Source organism: Callorhinchus milii, unplaced genomic scaffold, assembly GCF_018977255.1.
Source record: "Callorhinchus milii isolate IMCB2004 unplaced genomic scaffold, IMCB_Cmil_1.0 Scaffold12, whole genome shotgun sequence".
NCBI classification, from domain to species: Eukaryota; Metazoa; Chordata; class Chondrichthyes; order Chimaeriformes; family Callorhinchidae; genus Callorhinchus; species Callorhinchus milii.
In genome coordinates this window covers 3,789,676-3,813,724 of record NW_024704753.1, presented here as the reverse complement: position 1 = coordinate 3,813,724, position 24,049 = coordinate 3,789,676, and the positions used below count along the sequence as shown (strand labels likewise).

At 49.3% G+C, this 24,049-nt stretch overlaps 2 protein-coding genes across 6 annotated transcripts in view; one reads left to right on the top strand and one right to left on the bottom strand.

The window, feature by feature from the left end:
- The window catches only part of shq1 (SHQ1, H/ACA ribonucleoprotein assembly factor), a 55,383-nt gene extending 51,230 nt beyond the window's left edge, over positions 1-4,153 (bottom strand). For 3 of the 5 annotated variants that reach the window (XM_042339557.1, XM_042339558.1, XM_042339555.1), the window contains exon 1: positions 3,979-3,999. The gene's annotated coding sequence lies outside the window, so the exon portion shown is untranslated. Of the gene's footprint in view, positions 1-254; positions 276-3,978; positions 4,000-4,073 lie in introns of those variants that run through there. The other 2 variants (XM_042339556.1, XM_007895239.2) reach the window with 2 other exon arrangements.
- A 4,820-nt stretch (positions 4,154-8,973) lies between these two features.
- Positions 8,974-21,502, top strand: gxylt2 (glucoside xylosyltransferase 2). The gene is made up of 7 exons (XM_007895237.2): positions 8,974-9,064; positions 12,004-12,196; positions 15,692-15,823; positions 17,375-17,626; positions 18,282-18,405; positions 19,015-19,187; positions 19,792-21,502. The coding sequence occupies exons 2-7, from the start codon at positions 12,014-12,016 to the stop codon at positions 19,954-19,956; spliced, it is 1,029 nt and encodes a 342-aa protein (XP_007893428.1). The 5' UTR covers positions 8,974-9,064; positions 12,004-12,013; the 3' UTR covers positions 19,957-21,502.
- Positions 21,503-24,049: the final 2,547 nt, after the last annotated feature.

Below are 24,049 nucleotides of genomic sequence, written 5' to 3'. Positions count from 1 at the left end.
CTGGAGATTCTGAAGCACTGGTTAAAGCTGTATCGACGGTGACGTTGACAGAGCGTGCACCAGGATGGGTTTGGTTTTCCCCCCTTCCTCTGAGGGCGCAAAGTGAAAGTCGTGCTGCACGATGCGCTTGTGCTGCCCCCTTGTGCCAAATCCTGGGTGACGTGCTGCCTTTTCGGATCCCAGTCGTTCAATAAGTAAAATGGAAGCGCAGATGATGTGCAGCGAGGCCCGGAACACCCGCATCATTCATTTACCAGGTCACTGAGAGCGACGCCAGGGCTGTCAGGTCCTAACGGCGTTTGGCAGTTTCTAAGTTCACGTCTCCTTTCCCTGTTTTGATGACACAATCGGACATTCTCATCCTTCAGCTGCGTTGAAATACCGGCAAAACAGCCGAGGCACAAAATAAAAAAGTATTAGTGCCACTTCAGCAAGTCTCCCCCCCCCCCCACACACACACACACATACACACACACACATACACAGAGCAGAACTGAAGGTTACAGCCAAACTCACAGCTGAGAGAAGCCCCTCAACCATCAATATTACAGCCCCTCATCATAACCACAGGGACGTTGCTGGGCGCCCAACTGGCTGCCATATTTGCCTATAAATACAGTCACTTTACAGTAAATCCTGACATGAAAGGTCACTGTTGCTCGCTGGTGTCACTGATACTCGCTATCATCACTGTTACTCACTGGTGTCAGTTACTCGCTGGTGTCACTATTACTCGCTAGTATCACTATTACTCGCTAGTGTCACTGATACTCGCTAGTGTCACTGTTACTCGCTGGTGTCACTGTTACTCGCTGGTGTCACAGTTACTCGTTAGGGTCACAGTTAGTCGCTGGGGTCACAGTTACTCGCTGGGGTCACAATTACTCGCTGGGGTCACAGTTACTCGTTGGGGTCACAGTTAGTCGCTGGGGTCACAGTTACTCGCTGGGGTCACAGTTACTCGCTGGGGTCACAGTTATCGCTGGGGTCACTGTTGCTCGCTGGCGTCACTGATACTCGCTGGTGTCACTGTTACTTGCTAGTATCACATTTACTCGCGGTTGTCACTGATACTCACTGGTGTCACTGTTACTCGCTAGTGTCACTGTTACTCGTTGGTGTCACTGTTACTCGCTGGTGTCACTGTTACTCGCTGGGGTCAGTGTTACTCACTGGTATCACTGTTACTCGCTGGGGTCAGTGTTATTCACTGGTATTACTGTTACTCGCTGGGGGTCAGTGTTACTCACTGGGGTCAGTGTTACTCACTGGTATCACTGTTACTCGCTGGGGTCAGTGTTACTCACTGGAGTCACTGTTACTCGCTGGTGTCACTGTTACTCGCTGGTGTCACTGTTACTCGCTAGTGTCACTGTTACTCGCTAGTGTCACTGTTACTCGCTGCGGTCACTGTTACTCGCTGGGGTCAGTGTTACTCGCTGGGGTCAGTGTTACTCGCTGGGGTCAGTGTTACTCGCTGGGGTCAGTGTTACTTGCTGGGGTCAGTGTTACTCACTGGAGTCACTGTTACTCGCTGGTGTCACTGTTGCTCACTGGGGTCACTGATACTCACTGGTGTCACTGTTACTTGCTGGGGTTAGTGTTACTCGCTGCGGTCACTGTTACTCGCTGGGGTCACTGTTACTCGCTGGGGTCACTGTTACTCTCTGGGGTCACTGTTACTCGCTGGTGTCACTGTTACTCGCTGGTGTCACTGTTACTCGCTAGTGTCACTGTTACTCGCTAGTGTCACTGTTACTCGCTGCGGTCACTGTTACTCGCTGGGGTCAGTGTTACTTGCTGGGGTCAGTGTTACTCGCTGGGGGGTCAGTGTTACTCGCTGGGGGTCAGTGTTACTCACTGGTATGACTGTTACTCGCCGGGGTCAGTGTTACTCACTGGTATGACTGTTACTCGCTGGGGTCAGTGTTACTCGCCGGGGTCAGTGTTACTCGCTGGGGGTCAGTGTTACTCGCTGGGATCAGTGTTACTCGCTGGTATCACTGTTACTCGCTGGGGTCAGTGTTACTTGCTGGGGTCAGTGTTACTCGCTGGGGGGTCAGTGTTACTCGCTGGGGTCAGTGTTACTCACTGGTAAGACTGTTACTCACCGGGGTCAGTGTTACTCACTGGGGGTCAATGTTACTCGCTGGGGTCAGTGTTACTCGCTGGTATCACTGTTACTCGCTGGGGTCAGTGCTACTCGCTGGGGGTCAGTGTTACTCACTGGTATGTTACTCGCCGGGGTCAGTGTTACTCGCTGGTATCACTGTTACTCGCCGGGGTCAGTGTTACTCGCCGGGGTCAGTGTTACTCACTGGGGTCAGTGTTACTCACTGGTATGACTGTTACTCGCTGGGGTCAGTGTTACTCACTGGTATGACTGTTACTTGCCGGGGTCAGTGTTACTCGCTGGGGGTCAGTGTTACTCACTGGGGTCAGTGTTACTCACTGGTATCACTGTTACTCGCTGGGGTCAGTGTTACTCACTGGGGTCAGTGTTACTCACTGGTATGACTGTTACTCGCCGGGGTCAGTGTTACTCGCTGGGGGTCAGTGTTACTCACTGGTATGACTGTTACTCGCCGGGGGTCACTGTTACTCACTGGTATGACTGTTACTCGCTGGGGGTCAGTGTTACTCACTGGGGTCAGTGTTATTCACTGGTATTACTGTTACTCGCTGGGGGTCAGTGTTACTCACTGGGGTCAGTGTTACTCACTGGTATCACTGTTACTCGCTGGGGTCAGTGTTACTCACTGGAGTCACTGTTACTCGCTGGTGTCACTGTTACTCGCTGGTGTCACTGTTACTCGCTAGTGTCACTGTTACTCGCTAGTGTCACTGTTACTCGCTGGGGTCAGTGTTACTCACTGGGGTCAGTGTTACTCACTGGTATGACTGTTACTCGCCGGGGTCAGTGTTACTCGCTGGGGGTCAGTGTTACTCACTGGTATGACTGTTACTCGCCGGGGGTCACTGTTACTCACTGGTATGACTGTTACTCGCTGGGGGTCAGTGTTACTCGCTGGGGTCAGTGTTACTCACTGGGGTCAGTGTTACTCACTGGTATGACTGTTACTCGTCGGGGTCAGTGTTACTCGCTGGGGTCAGTGTTACTCACTGGGGTCAGTGTTACTCACTGGTATGACTGTTACTCGTCGGGGTCAGTGTTACTCGCTGGGGGTCAGTGTTGCTCACTGGTATCACTGTTACTCGCTGGGGTCAGTGTTACTCGCTGGGGGTCAGTGTTACTCGCTGGGGGTCAGTGTTGCTCACTGGTATCACTGTTACTCGCTGGGGGTCAGTGTTACTCACTGGGGGTCAGTGTTACTCACTGGTATGACTGTTACTCGCTGGGGGTCAGTGTTACTCACTGGTATCACTGTTACTCGCTGGGGTCAGTGTTACTCGCTGGGGGTCAGTGTTACTCACTGGGGTCAGTGTTACTCACTGGTATGACTGTTACTCGCCGGGGTCAGTGTTACTCGCTGGGGTCAGTGTTACTCACTGGTATGACTGTTACTCGCTGGGGGTCAGTGTTACTCACTGGGGTCAGTGTTACTCGCTGGGGGTCAGTGTTACTCACTGGTATGACTGTTACTCGCTGGGGTCAGTGTTACTCGCTGGGGGTCAGTGTTACTCACTGGTATGACTGTTACTCGCTGGGGGTCAGTGTTACTCGCCGGGGTCAGTGTTACTCACTGGGGGTCAGTGTTACTCACTGGTATGACTGTTACTCGCTGGGGGTCAGTGTTACTCGCTGGGGGTCAGTGTTACTCACTGGTATGACTGTTACTCGCTGGGGGTCAGTGTTACTCGCTGGGGTCAGTGTTACTCGCTGGGGTCAGTGTTACTCACTGGTATGACTGTTAGCCGCTGGGGTCAGTGTTACTCACTGGGGGTCAGTGTTACTCACTGGGGGTCAGTGTTACTCACTGGGGTCAGTGTTACTCGCTGGGGGTCAGTGTTACTCACTGGTATGACTGTTACCCGCGGGGTCAGTGTTACTCACTGGTATGACTGTTACTCGCGGGGGTCAGTGTTACTCGCTGGGGGTCAGTGTTACTCACTGGTATGACTGTTACCCGCGGGGGTGACCGTTGCCGTTGCCGCGCGCGGTGGGTTTGAAGCTGCTCCCGGTCTCGCGGCTCCTGTCGACGAGGCGAGTTGCGGGTGGAGAGAGCGGCCGCTCAGGTGCGGCTCGGGACCCACAGCGCCCACCCCGGGAGCTGCGGCCGCCAGGCGTCAGTGCAGCCACGGGCCACTCCGCCCAGAGAGCAAGGTCTGGGGGGGGGGGGGGGGGGGGGGGGGGGGAGGGGGCTGGACTCAGGCAGGTGGTCCTGGGGGCCATGTGATGGCACTGTGCCCCTCGTGTCTCTGCCCAGAGCTGGTGGTGAGAAAGGGCAATGGCAGGTCTGGTGGGGAGCAGGTGGGGCCGTCCATCCCCGGTGAGACGTTAAAGCCGAGGTCCGTAGCGCTGGCGAGTAACGGTAACAACGGAGAGTAACAGTAACGACGGCGAGTAACGGTAACGACGGCGAGTAACGGTAACAACGGAGAGTAACAGTAACGACAGTGAGTAACAGTAACGACGGCGAGTAACGGTAACCCCAGCGAGTAACGGTAACAACGGAGAGTAACAGTAACGACGGCGAGTAACGGTAACGACGGAGAGTAACAGTAACGCTGGCGAGTAACGGTAACGACGGAGAGTAACAGTAACGCTGACGAGTAACGGTAACGACGGAGAGTAACGGTAACAACGGAGAGTAACAGTAACGCTGGCGAGTAACGGTAACGACGGAGAGTAACAGTAACGCTGGCGAGTAACGGTAACGACGGAGAGTAACAGTAACGACGGCGAGTAACGGTAACAACGGAGAGTAACAGTAACGCTGGCGAGTAACAGTAACGACGGCGAGTAACAGTAACGACGGCGAGTAACAGTAACGACGGCGAGTAACAGTAACGACGGCGAGTAACAGTAACGTTGGCGAGTAACGGTAACGACGGCGAGTAAACATTAATGACGGCGAGTAACAGTAACGCTGGCGAGTAACAGTAACGACGGCGAGTAACCGTAACAATAACGAGTAAGGGTAACAGTAGCGAGAAACACTAACAACAGCGAGTAACAGTAACAGTGGTGAGTAACAGTAACAGTAGCGAGTGACAGTAACAACGGTGAGTTTCTCGCCCTGTGTCCTGGCCAACAATCCTCTAAATAAGACTGCGCGTCCCCTTCGTGGGCCGTTTGTGGTGTGGGAATTTACTGGCGTGTGCGCCTCCGAAATACACAGCCGCTCGCTCCGCTTCACAGTGTATCGCGTGGAGCGCTTCGAGACGTCCTCCCGGCGGGAGAGGCGCGACGTCGGAAGCCAGAAAAAAGCAGACACCGAAGCGGAGATATCGCGTCGTTTCAATCAGTAGGGAGTTCCGCCTTTGCGCCACTCACACACCACCTCGGAGCGCGTCCGAGCAGCGCGAGAGAGAGGGGTTGTACAATGAAGGAATGTCGCTCGTTTCGGAGTTAATGGCCGTGCGCCTAAAACCCCCGTCGTTTTCCAAACCACCCGCAGCCCTTTGCTGGAGCTGGAGCTCTGGCTTCCGTTCAGAGCGACCAGAGGCTGATCTGACCAGCGAGGAAGACCAACAAATTACGTTCACACGGCGAATACAGTCGCCGGACCCCGAGCGAGCGAGACGAGGGGAAAGGGGAGGGGGAGAGAAGTAGATGGTCAAAGCCGCTTTGGAAGAGGTCGTTTTTTGAGGTGGGATTAAACCGGACGGACTCTGTTCTTCTTTCGCCTTGCACGTTCCTATGCCCTGAAGCGAGGGGGCTCAAGAGGTTAGGGGAGTAGAAACCGAAGGTCGCGGAGTCCTGTGGCTCAGGGGTTAGAGCGCTCGCTTTGCAAGTGAGAGACCTGAGATCAATTCCAGTCAGAGGGCGAAACCTCGGGCAAGTTTCCTTACTCCACACAGAGCCTAATAATAATCCCTCCAAAAAACCCAAAACAATAATAAATTGGTCATTCTCAATCTACGACTGTTTGTGGGACATTGCTGTGCGCAATCGGCCGCCGCGTTCGCCACAAATATACAGTCAATTCACTTTACAGTGTGTTCTGTGAAGCGCTTTGGGACGTCCTCCCGACATGAAAAGCGCTATATCAAATGCAAGGATTATTATTATTATTATTATTATTATTATAAAGCCCACCTGAAATCCCATTCGCAGGCAATCTGTGCATTCAGTCAGCGGAGGAGAGATTTAATATCTGCCTCCGTCCACCTGTTTCCGGTGAGGCTTTAATAACCAATCTGTGCGACCAGACTTTTTTTTAAAAAAAAATCCCTCACAGCTGAAATCAACCGTGATGGTCTTTTGCTGCAGTGCATATCAAGCCCTTTGAGACGAGAGCATTTAATGATTATTATACGGAGCAAAGCGCTCTGTATAATAACAACTACAATAATAATAATAATAATAATCTTTCCATTCGATATAGCGCCTTGTCACATCTTCGGAGACCCTGTCTCGCAGAATATACACCGTAAAGTGAGTGGACGGCATATTTTGTGGGCGAACCGGCATTTATGTACAACTAATCTTTGCGTTATCGCTGTGTAACTCGGCGTAGCTCCGCGTTTGTTATCGCGCTTTTATGATCCAGGTCAATGGAACTATTTGGAAGCGCTTCGCCGGGTTCGCTGTGAAGGGCAGTGACTGCGCGTTTTGCAGGTGGCATTCTCCTCACCCCCACCCCCCCCCCCCCCCGCCCCCCGGCAGCGTTCCCACGAGGAGCCGCAAAGGGTAGAGGTTGTCGGCCAGGGCTCCGTGACCCAGCGCCACGTTTTCCGAGTACGCGAAGCAGATCCGAGAGCCTCACCCTCTTGTGTTTGCCACGGACGGATGCGACGACATTTCCCTGCGCCTGGAGCGGAGCGCGCGCTCGCTGGAGGTGAGGGGGAACGCGCGGCAACTGGAAGCAATAATAATAATAATAATAATAATAACAACCCTTGCATTCGATATTATAATGATAGTAATGATCCCGAGATTTGACACCGCGCCATCGAGACGTCTCAAAGCGCCTCACGGGATACACAGTCACGCGAAATCGACCGCGCCCGGCAGTTTGCCCCCAAATTTGGGGGACAAAACCCGGACAGGTGTGGCTTGAAGTGACCGAATTATTACTACCGTTATTATTATTTCTCTTGAATATAACTTGGCTTCTCTCGAGAGGGAAGTGGGTTGTCGATGGTGGTGAGAGAGAGAGAGAGAGAGAGAGAGACGGACACACGTTACACTCAATCCATCTCTCGCCATTCCCCCCTCCCCCACATTTCCCCCCTCCCACCCCCGCATTTCCCCCACTCTCGCGCCATTTACCCCCACACCCCCCTCCCACCATTCCCGTACCCCCCAAAGACCCATCCTTCCTTCCCCTCTCAGACCCCCATTTCCCACCCCCCATTGCCCCCACTCTCCCTACCCCCCACATTTACCCCCCCTCCCACCCCACATTTCCCCCTTCTCTCCCCCCTCCCACCCCTCATTTCCCCCTTCTCTCCCCCCTCCCACCCCTCATTTCCCCCTTCTCTCCCCCCTCCCACCCCTCATTTCCCCTTCTCTCCCCCCTCCCACCCCCACATTTCCCTTCTCTCCCCCCTCCCCCCCCACATTTCCCCTTCTCTCCCCCCTCCCACATTTCCCCCTTCTCTCCCCCTCCCACCCCCACATTTCCCCCTTCTCTCCCCCCTCCCACCCCACATTTCCCCCTTCTCTCCCCCCTCCCACCCCCACATTTCCTTCTCTCCCCCCCATTTCCCCCTTCTCTCCCCCCCCATTTCCCCCTTCTCCCCCTTCTCTCCCCCCATTTCCCCCTTCTCCCCCCCCACATTTCCCCTTCTCTCCCCCCATTGCCCCCTTCTCTCCCCCCATTTCCCCCTTCTCTCCCCCCCATTTCCCCCTTCTCCCCCCCGATTTCCCCTTCTCCCCCCAATTCCCCCTTCTCTCCCCCCCATTTCCCCCTTCTCCCCCCCCATTTCCCCTTCTCTCGCCCCCATTTCCCCCTTCCCTCCCCCCCATTTCCCCCTTCTCTCCCCCCATTTCCCCCCCTTCTCCCCCCCCCCCCCCCCCCCCCGGGGGGACAGGACGGGGCAAATCCCGAGCAACGTGTTACGCTGTTTGACGCTGCGTTGGTTTGGTGCGTGTTTTTGGGCACAGACAGAGAGAGGGGAAGGGGGGAAGGAGGGAAAGAAGAGAGAGAGAGAAGGGGAAGGGGGGAAAGAAGAGAGAGAGAGAAGGGGAAGGCGGGAAAGAAGAGAGAGAGAGAGAAGGGGAAGGGGGGAAAGAAGAGAGAGAGAGAAGGGGAAGGAGGGAAAGAAGAGAGAGAGAGAGAGGGGGAAGGGGGGAAAGAAGAGAGAGAAGGGGAAGGGGAGACAAGTAGAAGGAGAGAGAAAGAGAGGGCGAAGGAAGGAAGGAAAGAAGGAAGAGAGAGCGAGAGGGGGAAGGGGAGAAGAAGAGAAAGAGGGGAAGGAAGAGAGAGAGAGAGAGAGAAGGAAGAGAGAGGGAAAGAGAGGAGAAGGAGAGAGAGAGAGAGAGAGAGGGGGGGGAGGAAGGAGAGAAAGAAGAGAGAGAGAGGGAAAGAGAGAGGGAAAGAGAGAAGGAAGAGAGAGAAAGAGAGGAGAGAGAGAGAGAGGGAAAGAGAGAGAAAGAGAGGAGAAGGAGAGAGAGAGAGAGGGAAAGAGAGAAGGAAGAGAGAGAGAGAGGGAAAGAGAGAAGGAAGAGAGAGAGAGAGAGAGGAGATGTGGGGAGTGGCGGTATGAGGGGGTACCGCAGGTTCGCCGCCGCCGCCGTGTGTTTGGCGGTGGGTTTCATCCTCTATCTGACGGTGGGACCCACCGACCCCCTCCCAACCCCCCTCCCCCCCCACACACACCCCCACACACACCCCCACACACAGACCCACACACAGACCCACACACACCGACAGCGACCGCAGCAGCGCAGAAAGTCGGCGGCAACAGCGAGAGAACGGCGGCTCAGAGCGAGGTACAGCCCCACCGCCCCACCCCGGGACACTCTGTCTGTCTGTGTCTGTGTCTCACTCTGTGTCTGTCTCACTCTCTGTGTCTCACTCTCTGTCTGTGTCTCACTCTGTGTCTCTGTGTCTCTGTCTCACTCTCTGTGTCTCTGTCTCACTCTGTGTCTCTCTCTCTGTCTCACTCTCTGTGTCTCTGTCTCACTCTCTCTGTGTCTCTGTCTCACTCTGTGTCTGTGTCTCTGTCTCACTCTCTGTGTCTCTGTCTCACTCTGTGTCTCTCTCTCTGTCTCACTCTCTGTGTCTCTGTCTCACTCTCTCTGTGTCTCTGTCTCACTCTCTCTGTGTCTCACTCTCTCTGTGTCTCACTCTCTGTCTGTGTCTCACTCTGTGTCTGTGTCTCACTCTCTGTCTGTGTCTCACTCTCTGTCTGTGTCTCACTCTGTGTCTCTGTCTCACTCTCTGTGTCTCTGTCTCACTCTCTGTGTTTCTGTCTCACTCTCTGTGTCTCTGTCTCTCACTCTCTGTGACTCTGTCTCACTCTCTGTGTCTCTGTCTCACTCTCTCTGTGTCTCTGTCTCACTCTCTCTGTGTCTCTGTCTCTGTCTCACTCTCTGTGTCTCTGTCTCACTCTCTGTGTCTCTGTCTCACTCTCTCTGTGTCTCTGTCTCACTCTCTCTGTGTCTCTGTCTCACTCTCTGTGTCTCTGTCTCACTCTCTCTGTGTCTCTGTCTCTGTCTCTGTCTCACTCTCTGTGTCTCTGTCTCTCTGTCTCTGTTTCACTCTCTGTGTCTCTGTCTCTCTGTCTCACTCTCTGTGTCTCTGTCTCACTCTCTGTGTCTCTGTCTCTCTCTGTGTCTCTGTCTCTGTCTCACTCTGTGTCTCTGTCTCACTCTGTGTCTGTCTCACTCTCTGTCTCTCACTCTCTCTCTCTCTCTCTCTGTGTGTCTCTGTCTCACTCTTTGTGTCTCTGTCTCACTCTCTCTGTGTCTCTGTCTCTCTCTGTGTGTCTCTGTCTCACTCTCTCTCTGTCTGTCTGTTTTTTCTCTTGTTTGTTTCTCGGTGTTGGTCTCTCCTTCTCTTTCTCTCTCTGTGTCTCAGTTTGTCTCTCTGCCTCTGTCTGTGTGTGTCTGTGTGTGTCTCTGTATCTGTGTGTGTGTGTCTGTCTGTCTGTGTGTGTCTGTGTCTGTCTGTGTGTGTGTCTCTGTGTCTGTGTGTGTCTGTGTCTGTGTGTGTGTCTGTGTGTGTGTCTGTGTCTCTGTGTCTGTGTGTGTGTCTGTGTGTATGTGTGTCTGTCTGTGTCTCTGTGTCTGTCTGTGTGTGTCTGTGTCCGTCTGTGTGTGTCTGTCTGTGTCTCTGTGTCTGTCTGTGTGTGTGTGTCTGTGTGTCTGTCTGTGTCTCTGTCTGTCTGTGTGTGTGTGTGTCTGTGTCTCTGTGTCTGTCTGTCTGTCTGTGTGTGTGTCTGTGTGTCTCTCTCTCTGTACAGCAGTGTAATGTCCAGGTTTCTCCCCCACCCCCTCCCCTTTCCTGGGAGAGCAGTCGCCTTTTTTTGATTAATATATCATTTTCAGATGCTTCCTTCCTTCCAAGCAATTCACACACACACACACATATATATATATATACACACACACATAGAGAGAGAGAGAGATTTAAATTAAAAGAGCATTTAAAAATGTTGGTTTAGCGCATCAGGATTGCCTGCTCTCTGGAGGGCGGTTTCCCCAAACTTTGCAGAGGATGGGATCGTGTTTCAGCGACTTGAGTGTCAAGAGGTTTAAGTTTCGCGTGACTTTCTTTTGTTGGCGGCCAGAGAGAAAGAAACTTGAGGCGTTTTGCGGACGTAACGAGCGGCAGACGTCGCTGGTCCCTCTCTCCTGTACGATTCACTCTCTCTTTTCATCGCTCGCTCTACTTCAACGCCCGCGGTTCGGGGACATCCCCCGTCGTTGCGTTAAAGTCATTTGGTCGCTCAATCCACCACTGTTTGCGTCGGGAACGCTGCTGCGCTGTGGGCGTTTCACCCACAAAATGTGCAATCGATTCGCTTTGTGGTACGCTCCGCGAAGCGCTTTGAGACATCTCAACGACGTGATCAGGCGCTATATCAAATGCAAGGATTATTATTCTTACTTAAATTGTGTGGTTTTTTTTTTGTGGGGGGTGGGGGGGGGGCAGTGCGGCGCAATTTCATCCGGTTTCAGTTTCTGAAAGCCTGTTGATGTCTCCTGGTGGCATCTAACGACGAGAAAAAAAAACCACCAAATGCTTTCTCTCCGTTGCTCCCCAACAGCTTAAATAATGAGACGTTTAAAGTTCTGCTCTCTCTCCCTGTTTTCCTTCCATTCCATTCCGCTCCCCCACGAGAGATTTACCAAATTATTACCCTCCCAGAAATGGGGCACGGGGGCAATTTTAAATCATCTCGGTGTGTTTTCTCAGTCGGAAAGATTTATTATACTAAAAATCAGTAATAATTTCCGGCATTTATTGAAGTGACGTTCGTGCGGGGAGAGTTTCGAAGCGCTTCGCAGAATACGCTGTAAAGTGGAGTGACTGTGTGTTTTTGCAGGCGAGTGCGGGGCAGCGACGTGCCACAAACGGCTTCAGACTGAATGCCTGATCTTTTACACGTGTTGCGGCGTGGGATTAATAAAATAAGGTTAACGAAACAGTAATAATCCTCGTATTTGATAGAGCGCCTTATCACATCCTCAAGCCGTCGCAAAGCGCCTCCTCACAGGGTATGTATACCCTAAAGGGGGTATTTTGTGGGCGAAACTCGGCAGCCAATTTGAGCCGAGGAGTGAGTGACCGATGCATTGATGAGGAACAAATGGATAAAACATGCTGACGGCTTATATGACAGGTCCGGTGCTGGATATCTGTTGATCAATATTCTGTGGTGTTACCCTTCTCCCTCTCTTTCCTCACCCCCCCCCTGTTCCAGGAATCCTGACATGCCAGTCTTTCGCCTCCACACCTGGCAAGGAGAGGAACGCATACACCTGGCGGTTGTGGCCTGTGGTGATCGGCTCGAGGAGACGATGACGATGTTGAAATCGGCCGTCCTCTTCAGCGCGGGCAAATTGACGTTCCACATTTTCGCTGAAGATTCCCTGCAGCCTCAGTTCGAACACGGAGTGAGTGGCTCAAACCCGGGCGGGGAGCGTGGAGGGGGCTGGGGCGGGTTTCCATTCGACATAGCGCCTAGTCAACCCATCTCGAAGCACGTCATTCGCAGCATTTTTACTGTGGCTCCCAGCGGTGTCCACAAACAGCCCCGGAGTGAGTGACGGACTTTATCTTGAGGGTTTGTGGGCCAGGACACGGGGTGGGAGGGTGGCGGGGTGGGGGGGGGGGGGGGGTGGCGGGGGGAAACGCCCTTCCCTTTTCGATTCATTCCATGGGATTTTTAACGTCCGCTGGAAAAGGCAGACGAGACCTCGGTTTAACGTCTCATCCGAAGGACGGCACCTCCGGCATTGCAGGGCTCGCACAGGGGGCTGAGCTCGACTATGAGCTCAAAAGGTCTGACATGAGGACTTTATTACGGACCAGCTTCACGCTCAACAGCGACATATGCTGATGGCATGGTGGTGCTTTTGAGTAAACAGCAGCAGTCAGTATTTGCGTCGTGTGCCAAACTCAAACCGAGTGTGGAGAATACTGCCATAAACAAGGCTGCATAAGTGGGTTTCTGAAGAGCGTGGAAAACGAGGGAGCGACAGAAACTCCGGCGGGGCATCTCCAGAACGAATCGGAAACCGAAATTACTGACGTTTTTACAATCATCTTGAGGTGGAAATAGATTCTCCATTTAATGCTGCCTCTGCTTTTCTCTCTGCACAGTTTATGATCTTCTTCCGTAAAGTTTATGTCTGCGCGAAGCGCACAGTAATAATAATAATAATAATAACAATCCTTGCATTTGGTACAGCGTCTTATCACCGCGTTGAGACGTCTCAAAGGGCTTCACAAAATACACTGTAAAGTGGAGTGTGTGAGTTTTGTGGGCGAAACGTGGCAGACAATTGAGCAAACAGTCGTGGATTGCGTGACTTTTTTTTGAGGGTTTATTACCCCCAGAAAGTGATCCGCTGATCGTCTAACGAGAGTAGAAACATAGCAGTTTGCACTTGGCGATAGGGTTGTTTTCCAAATAGCATGTTCACGTGATCTTTTTGGAAAGCTCACTGTTGGCATCCAGATGGAAATAAATCCACTTTCATGCAATTCCAAGAACATAGTTTAGGGATTAGACCATAATGGAGTCTGGTAGCGTATTGGTTGGAGCACTCGCCTCGCAAGTGAGATCACCCGCGGTTCGATTTGCAGGCAGGCAGGGCGAAACCTTAGGCAAGTTTCCTTAATCCACATGCCTGTTTACCTAGTAACTAGAAACAGAGTTGTTGGTCGATTGGCAGATTGCTTTCCGGGGGTGGCAATCCCTTTTTTATAAAAAAAATCGTAGCTCAATCCACGACTGTTCATGCGCAATTGGCTGCATCGTTTCGCCCAAGAAATGACTTCAGAGTATATCCCTTGAAGAACTCTGAAACACCTCAATGACGTGTTAAGTTGCTGCACCAAATGCAAGGATTAATATTATCTTTCAGTCCATTGAGCAACTTCTACCGCTTCCTTCTTCACGCCAGCTCTCTCCTTTTTTTTGGTCCCGAGTCTCTTAGTCTTCCCAAACGACTAAAGCATCTCCCCCCTAACGCCCTCAATTGATGGTGGAAGTGTGGTCTTCCTCGGGCGACACTTTCCACCATCTCACGAGGCTTTGTCTGCGTTTGTTCTCAAATGACTGGTGGCAATGTACCTTCTGGTCAGTCGGCCACTGTAGTAGCGGATGTCGAGGACGTGATAAAGCCCCCCCAGGCGTGGGAGGCGGTGGGAGGTGGGGGGTTCAAGCCCCAATTTTTGCCTCCGATCGCCACCTGGTGGCTTTGACTAGAAAATGCACGTCTGGTCATGTTGTTACACATCTCCGCATTCGTTACCTGTCTGATCCGATACAAACGAGACTGTGTGCGTGTGCGTGTGGGGGGGGGACGGGTGGGTGGTGTGTGTATGGGGGGTGGGGGTGTGTGTTTGCGGGGTGTGTGTGGGTGTGTGTGGGGGGGGGGATGTGAGGGAGGGGTGGTGAGGGGGGTGCGAAGGGAATGCGAAAGAGAGTAAATTAGATTTAAAGTATAACAATTTATGAGAATATTTTTCTCTCTGTCATTCTGAATGCTGCTCCCAGTCTGAACTTCACTTTATAATTAACTTGGCTCTGAAATAACTGTAACCGCTCGTTGCCCAACTCCCCCCACCCCCTCCGAGTTTTGGGGGAAAATTGCTGACAGTGCTGACTGTGCAGGAGAGAATTTGTGTGCTTGTCACACCGATAGCTAACAATAGTCTCGCACAGAGCTCATTCGTTTCCGCACCAGTAGTGAGATCTCTAATTGTTTTTTCCAGCCTAAAGTATCACATTTTCCATTCTGAGATAACAATCCTTTGATGAATGTGTGACATTCAACCGGTGCTTGTTAATGAAAGACGCATCTTCAGTTAACCTTCCGATTAACCAGAGACCTTCCGCTTGTCTATTCATGACTCTTCAGACTGGGGATTGTTTTGTTACAGTGCATCATGTCCACATTTAATCGTTTAACACACTGGGAGCGTAGCGTAGGGCAAGTCAATGCCTAAACAACAGGATTTGAGCACAAGCAATTAGCAGTACAGGTGGTGCTGTGGCAAACGCAGGTGTACCGATCCCATACACCTCACCGGTGGTGGGTGGGAGGTGAGGGGGGGGGGGGGTGGGGAAGAATGGGGAGAAATTCCACCTGGGTACAGATTTATTCTCGCATTTCAGAGCGTTCGAAATTTGTCAAATACTCAAATGCAGTCATCGGGTTTGAAGTCCGTATTCTTGTCAGTTTCTTTTAAGATCCGCAGAGAAGCGGCCTCAAAGTTGAGACTGAATTCAACCATAACCATCCTTTCATTTGATATAGCCTCTTCCGTTGACTTCGGTTGAGATCTTAAACCGAGCTCACGCCTGGCTGTTCAGGTGGACGTTAAAGATCCCGCAGCGCTACTCGGAGCGCTTTGCTATATATACTGTACGGTGGTTTGGACTGTGTATTTTGTGGGTGAAACTCGGCAGCCAATTTGTGCACAGAGTGTCCCACAAACAGCCATTGAGCGAGCGACCAATTTTATTTGGGGGATTGTTGGCCGGGACAGCAGGAGAGAGGAAAACTCCCTTCTCTTTTCGAGTAGCGCCGCGGGATCTTTAACGTCCACCTGAACAGCCAGGCGTGAGCTCGGTTTAAGATCTCAACCGAAAGGCAACGGAAAGCGCTACCACTGAGCCAAGTTGACTCGCAGGTGCGCTAAATGACTCATTAATGAGTGCGTCTAGACCCTTGTGTAATTTTTCCTCACCTTCTGGGCACCTCTTAAGAGTTCAACACCTCCGAAGATCTACAAATGTTTCGGCGCCTCTGAATCCTGCGCGAAGGGTGTGATATAAATGTAAACTGTCGCCGTTATTTGTTTTCCAGAAATCTCTCATTGGAAGCTGGACCCTTTTTATTTTTATTTCGTAATCCCTTTTTTTATTCCTTTTGCAGATCAAAGCCTGGCCGTTTTCACACCGCTCCAAGGTGGAATACAGAATCTACCCCATCACCTTCTCAGTGGGCAATCCACAGGAGTGGAAAAAACTGTTCAAGCCCTGTGCTGCTCAACGTCTCTTCCTTCCGGTACGTTCCCTTTAACGTCGCCTTTGTCTCGTTGAACGAACGCGCTTGGGAGGGGGCGGTGGCGAGGGGTGGTGGGGGGGTGGGGGGGAACTTGCCGTTCGACATTTCACTGGCGAAATCTAAATCAGAATTAAAATAACAATAATAACCCTTGCAATTGATATAGCGCTTTATCATGTCTTTGAGACCTCTCAAAAGCGCTTCACAGAAATTACTGTAAAGTGGAGTGACTGTACATTTTGTGGGTGAAACTTCCCAATTCAACGGAAAGTTGAACCTAGGAATACGTTAACCCTTTGGGGGGGGGGGTCAACATGATGCCTGAGTTCAATTCCAGGCAGAGGGCGAAACCTCGGGCAAGTTTCCTTACTCCACACAGAGCCTAATAATAATCCCTCCAAAACCAAACACAATAATAAATTGGTCATTTTCAATCTACGACTGTTTGTGGGACATTGCTGTGCGCAATTGGCTGCCGCGTTCGCCCACAAATATACAGTCAATTCACTATACAGTATATTCTGTGAAGCGCTTTGGGACGGCTAAAAGAAATGAAAAGCGCTATATCAAATGCAAGGATTATTATTATTACTATTATATCCCCCAAACCCCACTGCTCTCTTTTGAACGCAAGTGCTGGTCTGATGGTTTCGTTTGTTGGGCTTCGAGCTTTAACTGCGATTGCTGGGAGGATATTTCACTCTGCTACCATCTGTGGGGCTCCTAAGTGAGGTCTGAAGGATTGGTTTGGATTCAGAGCGATGTCCTCCACTCCAGCAAACGACACCAACCGAAAATGATGGCATAATGAATAAAAATTTAAAAAAAAAATTGGTCACTTCAATCCACGACTGTTGGCGAGACGCTGCTGTGCGCAATTGGCTGCCGCTGTTTTGCCCACAAAGTATACAGTCAATTTGTTTTACAGTCTGTTCTGTGAAGCGCTTTGAAACGTCTCAGAGATCACCCCAGTCCTGGCCAGACTGCACTGGCTGCCTGTCCCAGAGAGGATCGACTTCAAGATCCTCACCCTTGTATTCAAATCCCTCCACTCCTCCGCACCCCCCGACCTCTCTGACCTCTTCTCTCCTCAAAATAGCACCGTTGCCTTCATTCCTCCGGGTCTGGCCTCTTCCTCGTCCTCTGAGTCCTCCGCTCCACCCTCGGCGGCCGTGCCTTCAGCCGCTATGCCCCGAGCGCCTGGAATTCCCTTCCTCACTCCCTTCGCCTCGCTCCATCTCTTCCTATTTTCAGGTCTCTGCTGACTACCTTTCTCTTTGACCGCGCCTTTGGTCACCTTCCCCACCCCTCGCCCCGGCTCGGCCCCGGGATCCGTTACTGTGAAGCGCTCTGAGCCGCCGTCCGGCGTGGAGGGCGCTATATAAATCCAAGTTGTCGTTGTTGTCTCGAAGACACGATAAGGCGCTGTGTCAAATGCAAGGAGTGCTATTATTATAATAAACTTTGCGATGATTTGCGCTTAATATTTGTTGCACGATTCGGATGAAATGTGATTACTAAAGGAAAAAAAAATACATGTTTTCGGTTCAGATGATCCTGAAAGATGTGGATTCGCTCCTGTACGTAGACACGGACGTGCTCTTTCTCAGACCGGTAGACGATGTCTGGAACCTCCTGAAGTTGTTCAACTCCACGCAGCTTGCAGCCATGGCCCCAGAGCACGAAATTCCCAAAATCGGCTGGTACAGTCGCTTCGCGAGGCATCCCTTCTACGGAGCAGCTGGAGTCAACTCGGGAGTCATGCTGATGAATTTGACTCGGATCAGGAACAAAGTGTTCAAGGTTTTTTTTTAAAAAAAAAAATTCCTCAATACGTTCCCAAATTAAATTTGTTTTTAACGTACATATATTTTTTGTTTTATCGTGTCAAAATGTCTGGGAGCACTTCATGTGTTTAATAATAATCGCTGTGAAGTCTTTTTTTTCCTCCTCCTGCCATTTAATTAATGGAAACATCTTGCATTTATAGTGCCCTTTTGATGTGGGGATGGCAAGGGACGAACAGAGGAGTGGGGTCAGAGGAGATCTCAGAGATAGAGAAGTGCTAGGGCGTGAAGGGATCTATTGCGATGTTCTCCTGCAGGAAAAAGACTGATCAGAATTTTCATATTTTGCTGTTATATAGCGCCTTATCAGGTCGGGATGTCATTACTGTTGAGAGTTTTTTTCCCCTCATGTATTTAATAATCACTAAATGTAATAAGGTCTTTTTAAATAACGAACATTTGATATAATGCCTTTCACGTCCGGGACCGTAAACAGTGAAGCACTTCACAGGATTTGCTGTAAAGTGAAGTTGCTGGCACAGGAGTGATGGACCGAATGTTCTTCTGGGTTATAAACACTGAGCTACAGGACTCCACTGTAGGACTGATACTTAATTGAAATGCCAGTTGTTCTGTATGTGCAGCTAATAGATTGTCTGGTCTTTTTGCAGAATAGCATGATTCCAACCGGCCTAAAATGGGACGAGCTTTTGTATCCTTTGTATCACAAATACAAGAACTACATCACGTGGGGAGACCAGGACTTATTGAACATCATCTTTCACTACAACCCAGGTGTGTAGTGCATGTCTAATGGAATCCATTCGCGGTAGAATCCCATCTTAATGCAGACAGTCAGGGCGTGGGGGTGGGGGGGGGGGGGGGGGAGAGGTCAGCTCCTAGTAACCCTGCAACCCCAAGCCCTAAAGAGTAAGATGGTCCGAGCTGGATAAACAGAGAGAAACTTGCCAGACAGTGATGGCTCTCAATGGCAAGTTATGAGGTTTTAGCTGGTTGCAGCCCAGCAGTTACCAACACATATTCTGGGTTCCCCAAGCTTGGCTCTCGCCAACCTGCGCCCCGATACTATCCAGAATTAGATAAGCAGGATGCGTCCCTCCGGGAAGAACGAGGGGGAGAGAGAGAGAGAGAGAGAGTGCGCATTCCATTCCAGATACCGGCAAATTTCCTCGCGGAAGTGGCTTAAATACTTGGAATTCTCGGTCTGGGTAGATGTTCTTAAGAACAGTGATGGATTTCCACCTGTGACCTGCAAATAAATTCGACAACTATTTTAACTTTTTTTGAAAAAAAAAGAGTATATTTGGAAGAACGAGCAACATGTTAGTGCAGGATCGAGTGTAGCGTTTTGTTAATGTTAATTTGTGTTGTTTAAACCCACAGAATGCCTATACGTGTTCCCTTGTCAGTGGAATTATAGGCCAGACCACTGTATGTACGGCAGCAATTGTAGGGGAGCGGAGGACCAAGGGGTTTCTGTGCTGCACGGGAACCGCGGAGTTTATCACGACAACAAACAACCTGCCTTTAAGGCAGTGTACGAGGCTTTACGGGATGTAAGTGTGAGAGTGACGGGGGCATTTTAACCAGCTACGCTTTGAGTTACCATCACTGCGAACTTATTTATTTCAGATTTCCTGTGATTACAGCTCCATTGCTGGCTTTCTTTGCTCCGTACATAAATCTCACCGTTCTGACACACTGACCGGGATCACAGCGTCAGGATCGAATTATATTTCGCCCACAAAATACACAGTCACTACACTTAACAGTATATCCTGTGAAGCGCTTTGAGACGTCCCGAAGATGTGATACGGTGCTATATCAAATGCAAGAATTATTATTATTATATATATAATATATTCTCAGCTTCCCAGGTTACAACAATGGCTTACATTTACATAGCGCCCGTCACACCAGGGAGCGCTTAAATTTAGTTATTCTGATCCAAAGAATGAGAATGTCTTAATGGTCCAGAAAAGAATTAGCTGGGAATGGGATAATCCATGCATTTCTCTTTAACTCTCCGATGCTTGATGTGCCTTTCCAGCTTTTGCCGCTTTGTTAGAATAAAAGCGTCGCAATTTATAATAGTCTCGTGGGGAATACCCTGCAATTGGTCACCCTGGATGTATGACAGTAATTTTCTCTCTCTTTCAGTTTCCTTTTGAGGATAACCTCTTTCAGTCTCTCTATTTCCCGCTGCAAAGCAGCTTCATGAAAACTGTGCACACGCTGTGCGGGAGACTTCCTCAAGTCTTCCTGAAGCAGATCGAACAAACGATGAGGAAAGTCTACGAGAAGCGAGTTCTCCGCACGGGATAACGGTCAGAGAGAGAGAGAGAGAGAAGGGGGAAATAAAAACGAAACACGAAGACCCCAGTCCATGCTCTGTCCTGGGCTATAGCCGAGAGGGAAACCCGACAGCTTGTAAGATTTCCAGTTTTAGTTTGGACAGACGTGGGATTTACTTGAGTGGATTACCACAGACTGGAGACGCACAACCCCAGCTTCGGAGGACCATTGCGTTTGGAACCTCGATTGAACCACTGATCGGACTCCGTGCTCCGTCGATACCGTGCTGCGGCTCAGATGTACCTTCGGATCATTCCCTACGGCTGGCAAACGTTCACCTGGTTGAGCCAGGAAGGAGATGGTGAAGTATAACGCACAGCAGCCAGCGCCCACCAGCACATGTGGAGGAACGTACCTAACGTTGGAAGATGGTATAACCCAGCACCACTTGAACCCATTGAAACTGGTGAACCTATTATGCATTTGAACATCTCTCTCTATATATACATATATACATATACATACCAAGGAAGATACAGTCCAGCTCCCGAGATTGAAGAAGTTTTACATCATTGCTATTAACTGTTTGTGTATTAATTCAATTGATTATTCTCTCCCTCACACACACACACATACACAAACACTTATATACGTCACTGCTATTCTGACCAGCTGTTTTCGGTCTCTATTTTGCAGAAACTATGTTTTTCAGCCATTCCAGCCCTGATCTCTGGAACTCCATCCTGGAGTCCCTCTGCCTTGGCCCCCTGCTTACCCGCATAAAGACCTACCTTTTCGAACAGGCTTTCGGCCACCTTTCTCTCTCGCTCTTTCCCTCCCCTCAGCTCATGCTCCCAGTCAGTTGTGTGATGTGCTTCGGATGTCCGCCCGACCTCGTACAAATGTAAATTGTTGCTGTTTGTGTTTGAAGCGAAGTGGACTTTGTTTTGCTTCATTCACGTTCCACAGAGACGTAGCCACGGAGCAGTTGTGCGCACGACTGAAATGGAGTCTGGGCAGCAAAACATTATCTCACATAGAACGCAGATATGAATGTGATTCCCACAGGATGTTGGTGCTTTTTCACGGAGAACTTATTTGAGAAGGGATTGGAGGAAATTCCTTTGTAAACTTGCCCTGGAACCAACAGAGTTTCATAAAGTATTTAGAATCAAATCTCACGTAACAACGTTACTCCCTACTGTGGCAACTTCAGTTTCTAACCATAAAAATGCCCAAATTGTTCCCCAACGTCAGCTATTGTATTGTGAGTGAGAGCTCACGTGATGCATGATGTTTGTTCTGTGCTGTTTTCATAAAACGGATGAGGACAGGCCGGTCCCGCTGGTTAATCAGAGGTCAATGTTACACAAGCTGATCTCAGCCGGCAGCAAATACAATTGGCAGCGGCTGGGGTTGAGGCTGCAAATAAACCGTGACCTGGGTTCTCGATCGCGACGCCATCGGATGGGTTGGGTGAGAGTAGGAGAAAGTTGGTAGCAGGCTGCGCTGGAGAATCACTTTTTCTTACTTATTTTGGATAAATAAAGCCCCCCATCTCCCCCCCCCACCCCCCCCCCAACCACACACACACACACACACACACACACAAACATCTGCGAAATGAACAAAAAAAATATCGGTACCACTTTTTGAACACGCATTATGTGCAAGGTATGTATGTTCAGGTCAAGACGATGGTTGCCCAGTTCCAAAGAAAGGAGTAGTTTAGTGGCTGATATTCCTGACTGCCTCAATGGCCCAGTGAGTAGACGTTCACTGGTGTAACAATAATTCCCACAGACCTGGAAGATTGCAGGTTCAATTCCTGGTCTGTTGTGAGCCAGTTGATCTCACCCGGCTTCAGAGCGATTGTACGCTTGACGGCAATCAACCATCCTATTCCAAGATGAAGAGCAAAAAAAAACCTATCAAAAGAAAATTATAATTGCCTGCTGGCAAATTTAAGATTTTTTTTTAAAAAAAGACTATATACAGATCAAATGTTTTTCACCGTGAGGTTATAAATGTATTCTCAGCAATATTATTAAGTGCAAGTTTTTTGGGCACATTTGTTTTTGTTTGTAACTTTTACATATAACCTCCATTTATTTATACAAGTGTTTCTTTTTAACAAAAGGTATTGTTTCAGTAATAAAAAAAATATTAATACATCAGTTATGGTGTATGATTTCTGTGAATTTCTTTTACGTAGAGTTATAATGGTTTTATAACAACTTGCAAGTCCTTGTGTGACATTCAGAAATGGAAACAGCTTCTATTCTGCAAACCTTCGTTTTAGACCATTAATCAGCTTAAATTTTGGTGTCTCATGAAGCATTTTGGTGATGTTGGCAGCTGATAGGAGGATAAATTATACTGTATATTATATAGTGCATCCCTAAAGATACCATGGATAGTGCTGAACGGAATTTCAGCCCGTAAATGTCCCTGAGGCTATTTGAAGTCTAACTTTGAGGCTGATGCCAACATCAATTACTGAGAAGTACAGAGAATTGTGTGTGTATGTGGGGTGGGGGGAGAGGGTTGAAAGATAGCATTAAAAATAATTGCTAGATAACATTGCTCATGCACTTCCTGGCTATTTGTGGGGACATTGCTTGGTGCAAATTGATTGCCATGTTTGCTTACATATGTGCAGTCACTGCACTTCAGAGTGAAATGCTGTGAAGCTTTTTGAGACATCTCAATGATGTGATGAGGCGCTATAAGAAATCCAAGGATTCATATATATTAGAATGTTTCCCTGCCATTTTGCATCTGGGATCATTGCTTTCCATGCTGTACAGATTGGTGCTGAGTGGAAGTTTGTTTATAGCCGGAGCAATAAGGAAATGTTCACATTTTGTATTCTGCTCGGAAGACTTTGGCACAGAAGAGTGTGAGATGTTCCACAGCTCATGAACATGCTAACTGCTTGTAATCACAAGCATGTATGCACACTACAAGCAAAGCATGCTGCATTTAAATTCTATTCTACAGAACTTCAATACACAACTGTTTGTGGGGACGCTGCTGCGCGCAATTGGCTGCCGCGTTTCGCCCACAAAATATACAGTCAATTCACTTTACAGCATATTCGGTGAAGCGCTTTGAGACGTCCCAAATGCATGATAAAGCACTATATTGAATGGAAGGATAGCTATTACTTAATAGATTTTATAGTTCATGTTTGATATGTTAATGTGTTACAAATGACATCAAAATCCACAGTAAATCCACTTGACAGCACCAATCTGTAAAGCGCTTTCAGACGTCTCAACGACTTGATAAGGGGCTATCTCAAATGCATGGATTATTATTAATATTATTATCCTTGTGTATGAAACGTCCTGAAAGGTAAGTTGCTGTTAAGTAATCTTTCTGCAGCAATTGAAAGGCAGAGCTCAATCGGGTGAGTCTTGTCAAGCCAATAGAAGCTGCCTGATCACACAAGATCACTTGCTGTTTTATTTAAATGGACCCAGTGTCCTCAACCATTCTCCCTGGCAACCTGTTCCAGTCATTAATACGAGAATACGTTTAGAAAACGCCGCCTGTGAAAGCTGAGGAAGAAGAATTGATTGAGGGCTTCGAGAAAAAGATGGGATAGTAAGGTAGGAAATATGATAGAAATATAATCATATGATACTAAACCTTTCATTTGATAATAGGACCTCATCACGTCATTTGAGACACCGCAAAGCACCTGACGGAATTTAACTGTAAAGTGCAGTGATGAGTATTTATAGGCAAACGTGTTGAAGGATGTGACTTAAGATAGTGAAAGAGGAGCGGTGAATAATGTCATGGAATGGGCTGTTGCAAAGTGGGATCAATAGGCCAAATGGCTTTCTCTGTTCCAAAATTCTTAAGTACAGTAATTAGAAATAGAACTATCTTAAAAGGCACCTACTTAGCAGCTGATTAATTCTAAGTCACAAATTGTATCTGAAATCGAAAAATGTAAAATAATATGCAATGGCACTGAAAAGATATCGCTGAAATGTGAAGTCAAAGACTAAATGGTGTTACCTTGGCAGTGAAAGTGCTTTTTTTACATTGTGTGACACCACACGCAAGCCAAATAAAACATTAGGTACTAAGTAGATCAATTAAGGAC

What these genes read in the sequence shown, in the direction of transcription:
- gxylt2 (XM_007895237.2), top strand. Translation starts at nt 12,014, where the DNA reads ATGCCAGTCTTTCGCCTCCACACCTGGCAAGGAGAGGAACGCATACAC. An exon ending in CTCAACGTCTCTTCCTTCCG is followed by an intron (nt 15,824 to 17,374) that starts GTACGTTCCCTT and finishes TTTTCGGTTCAG; the next exon opens with ATGATCCTGAAAGATGTGGA. An exon ending in CATCTTTCACTACAACCCAG is followed by an intron (nt 18,406 to 19,014) that starts GTGTGTAGTGCA and finishes TTAAACCCACAG; the next exon opens with AATGCCTATACGTGTTCCCT.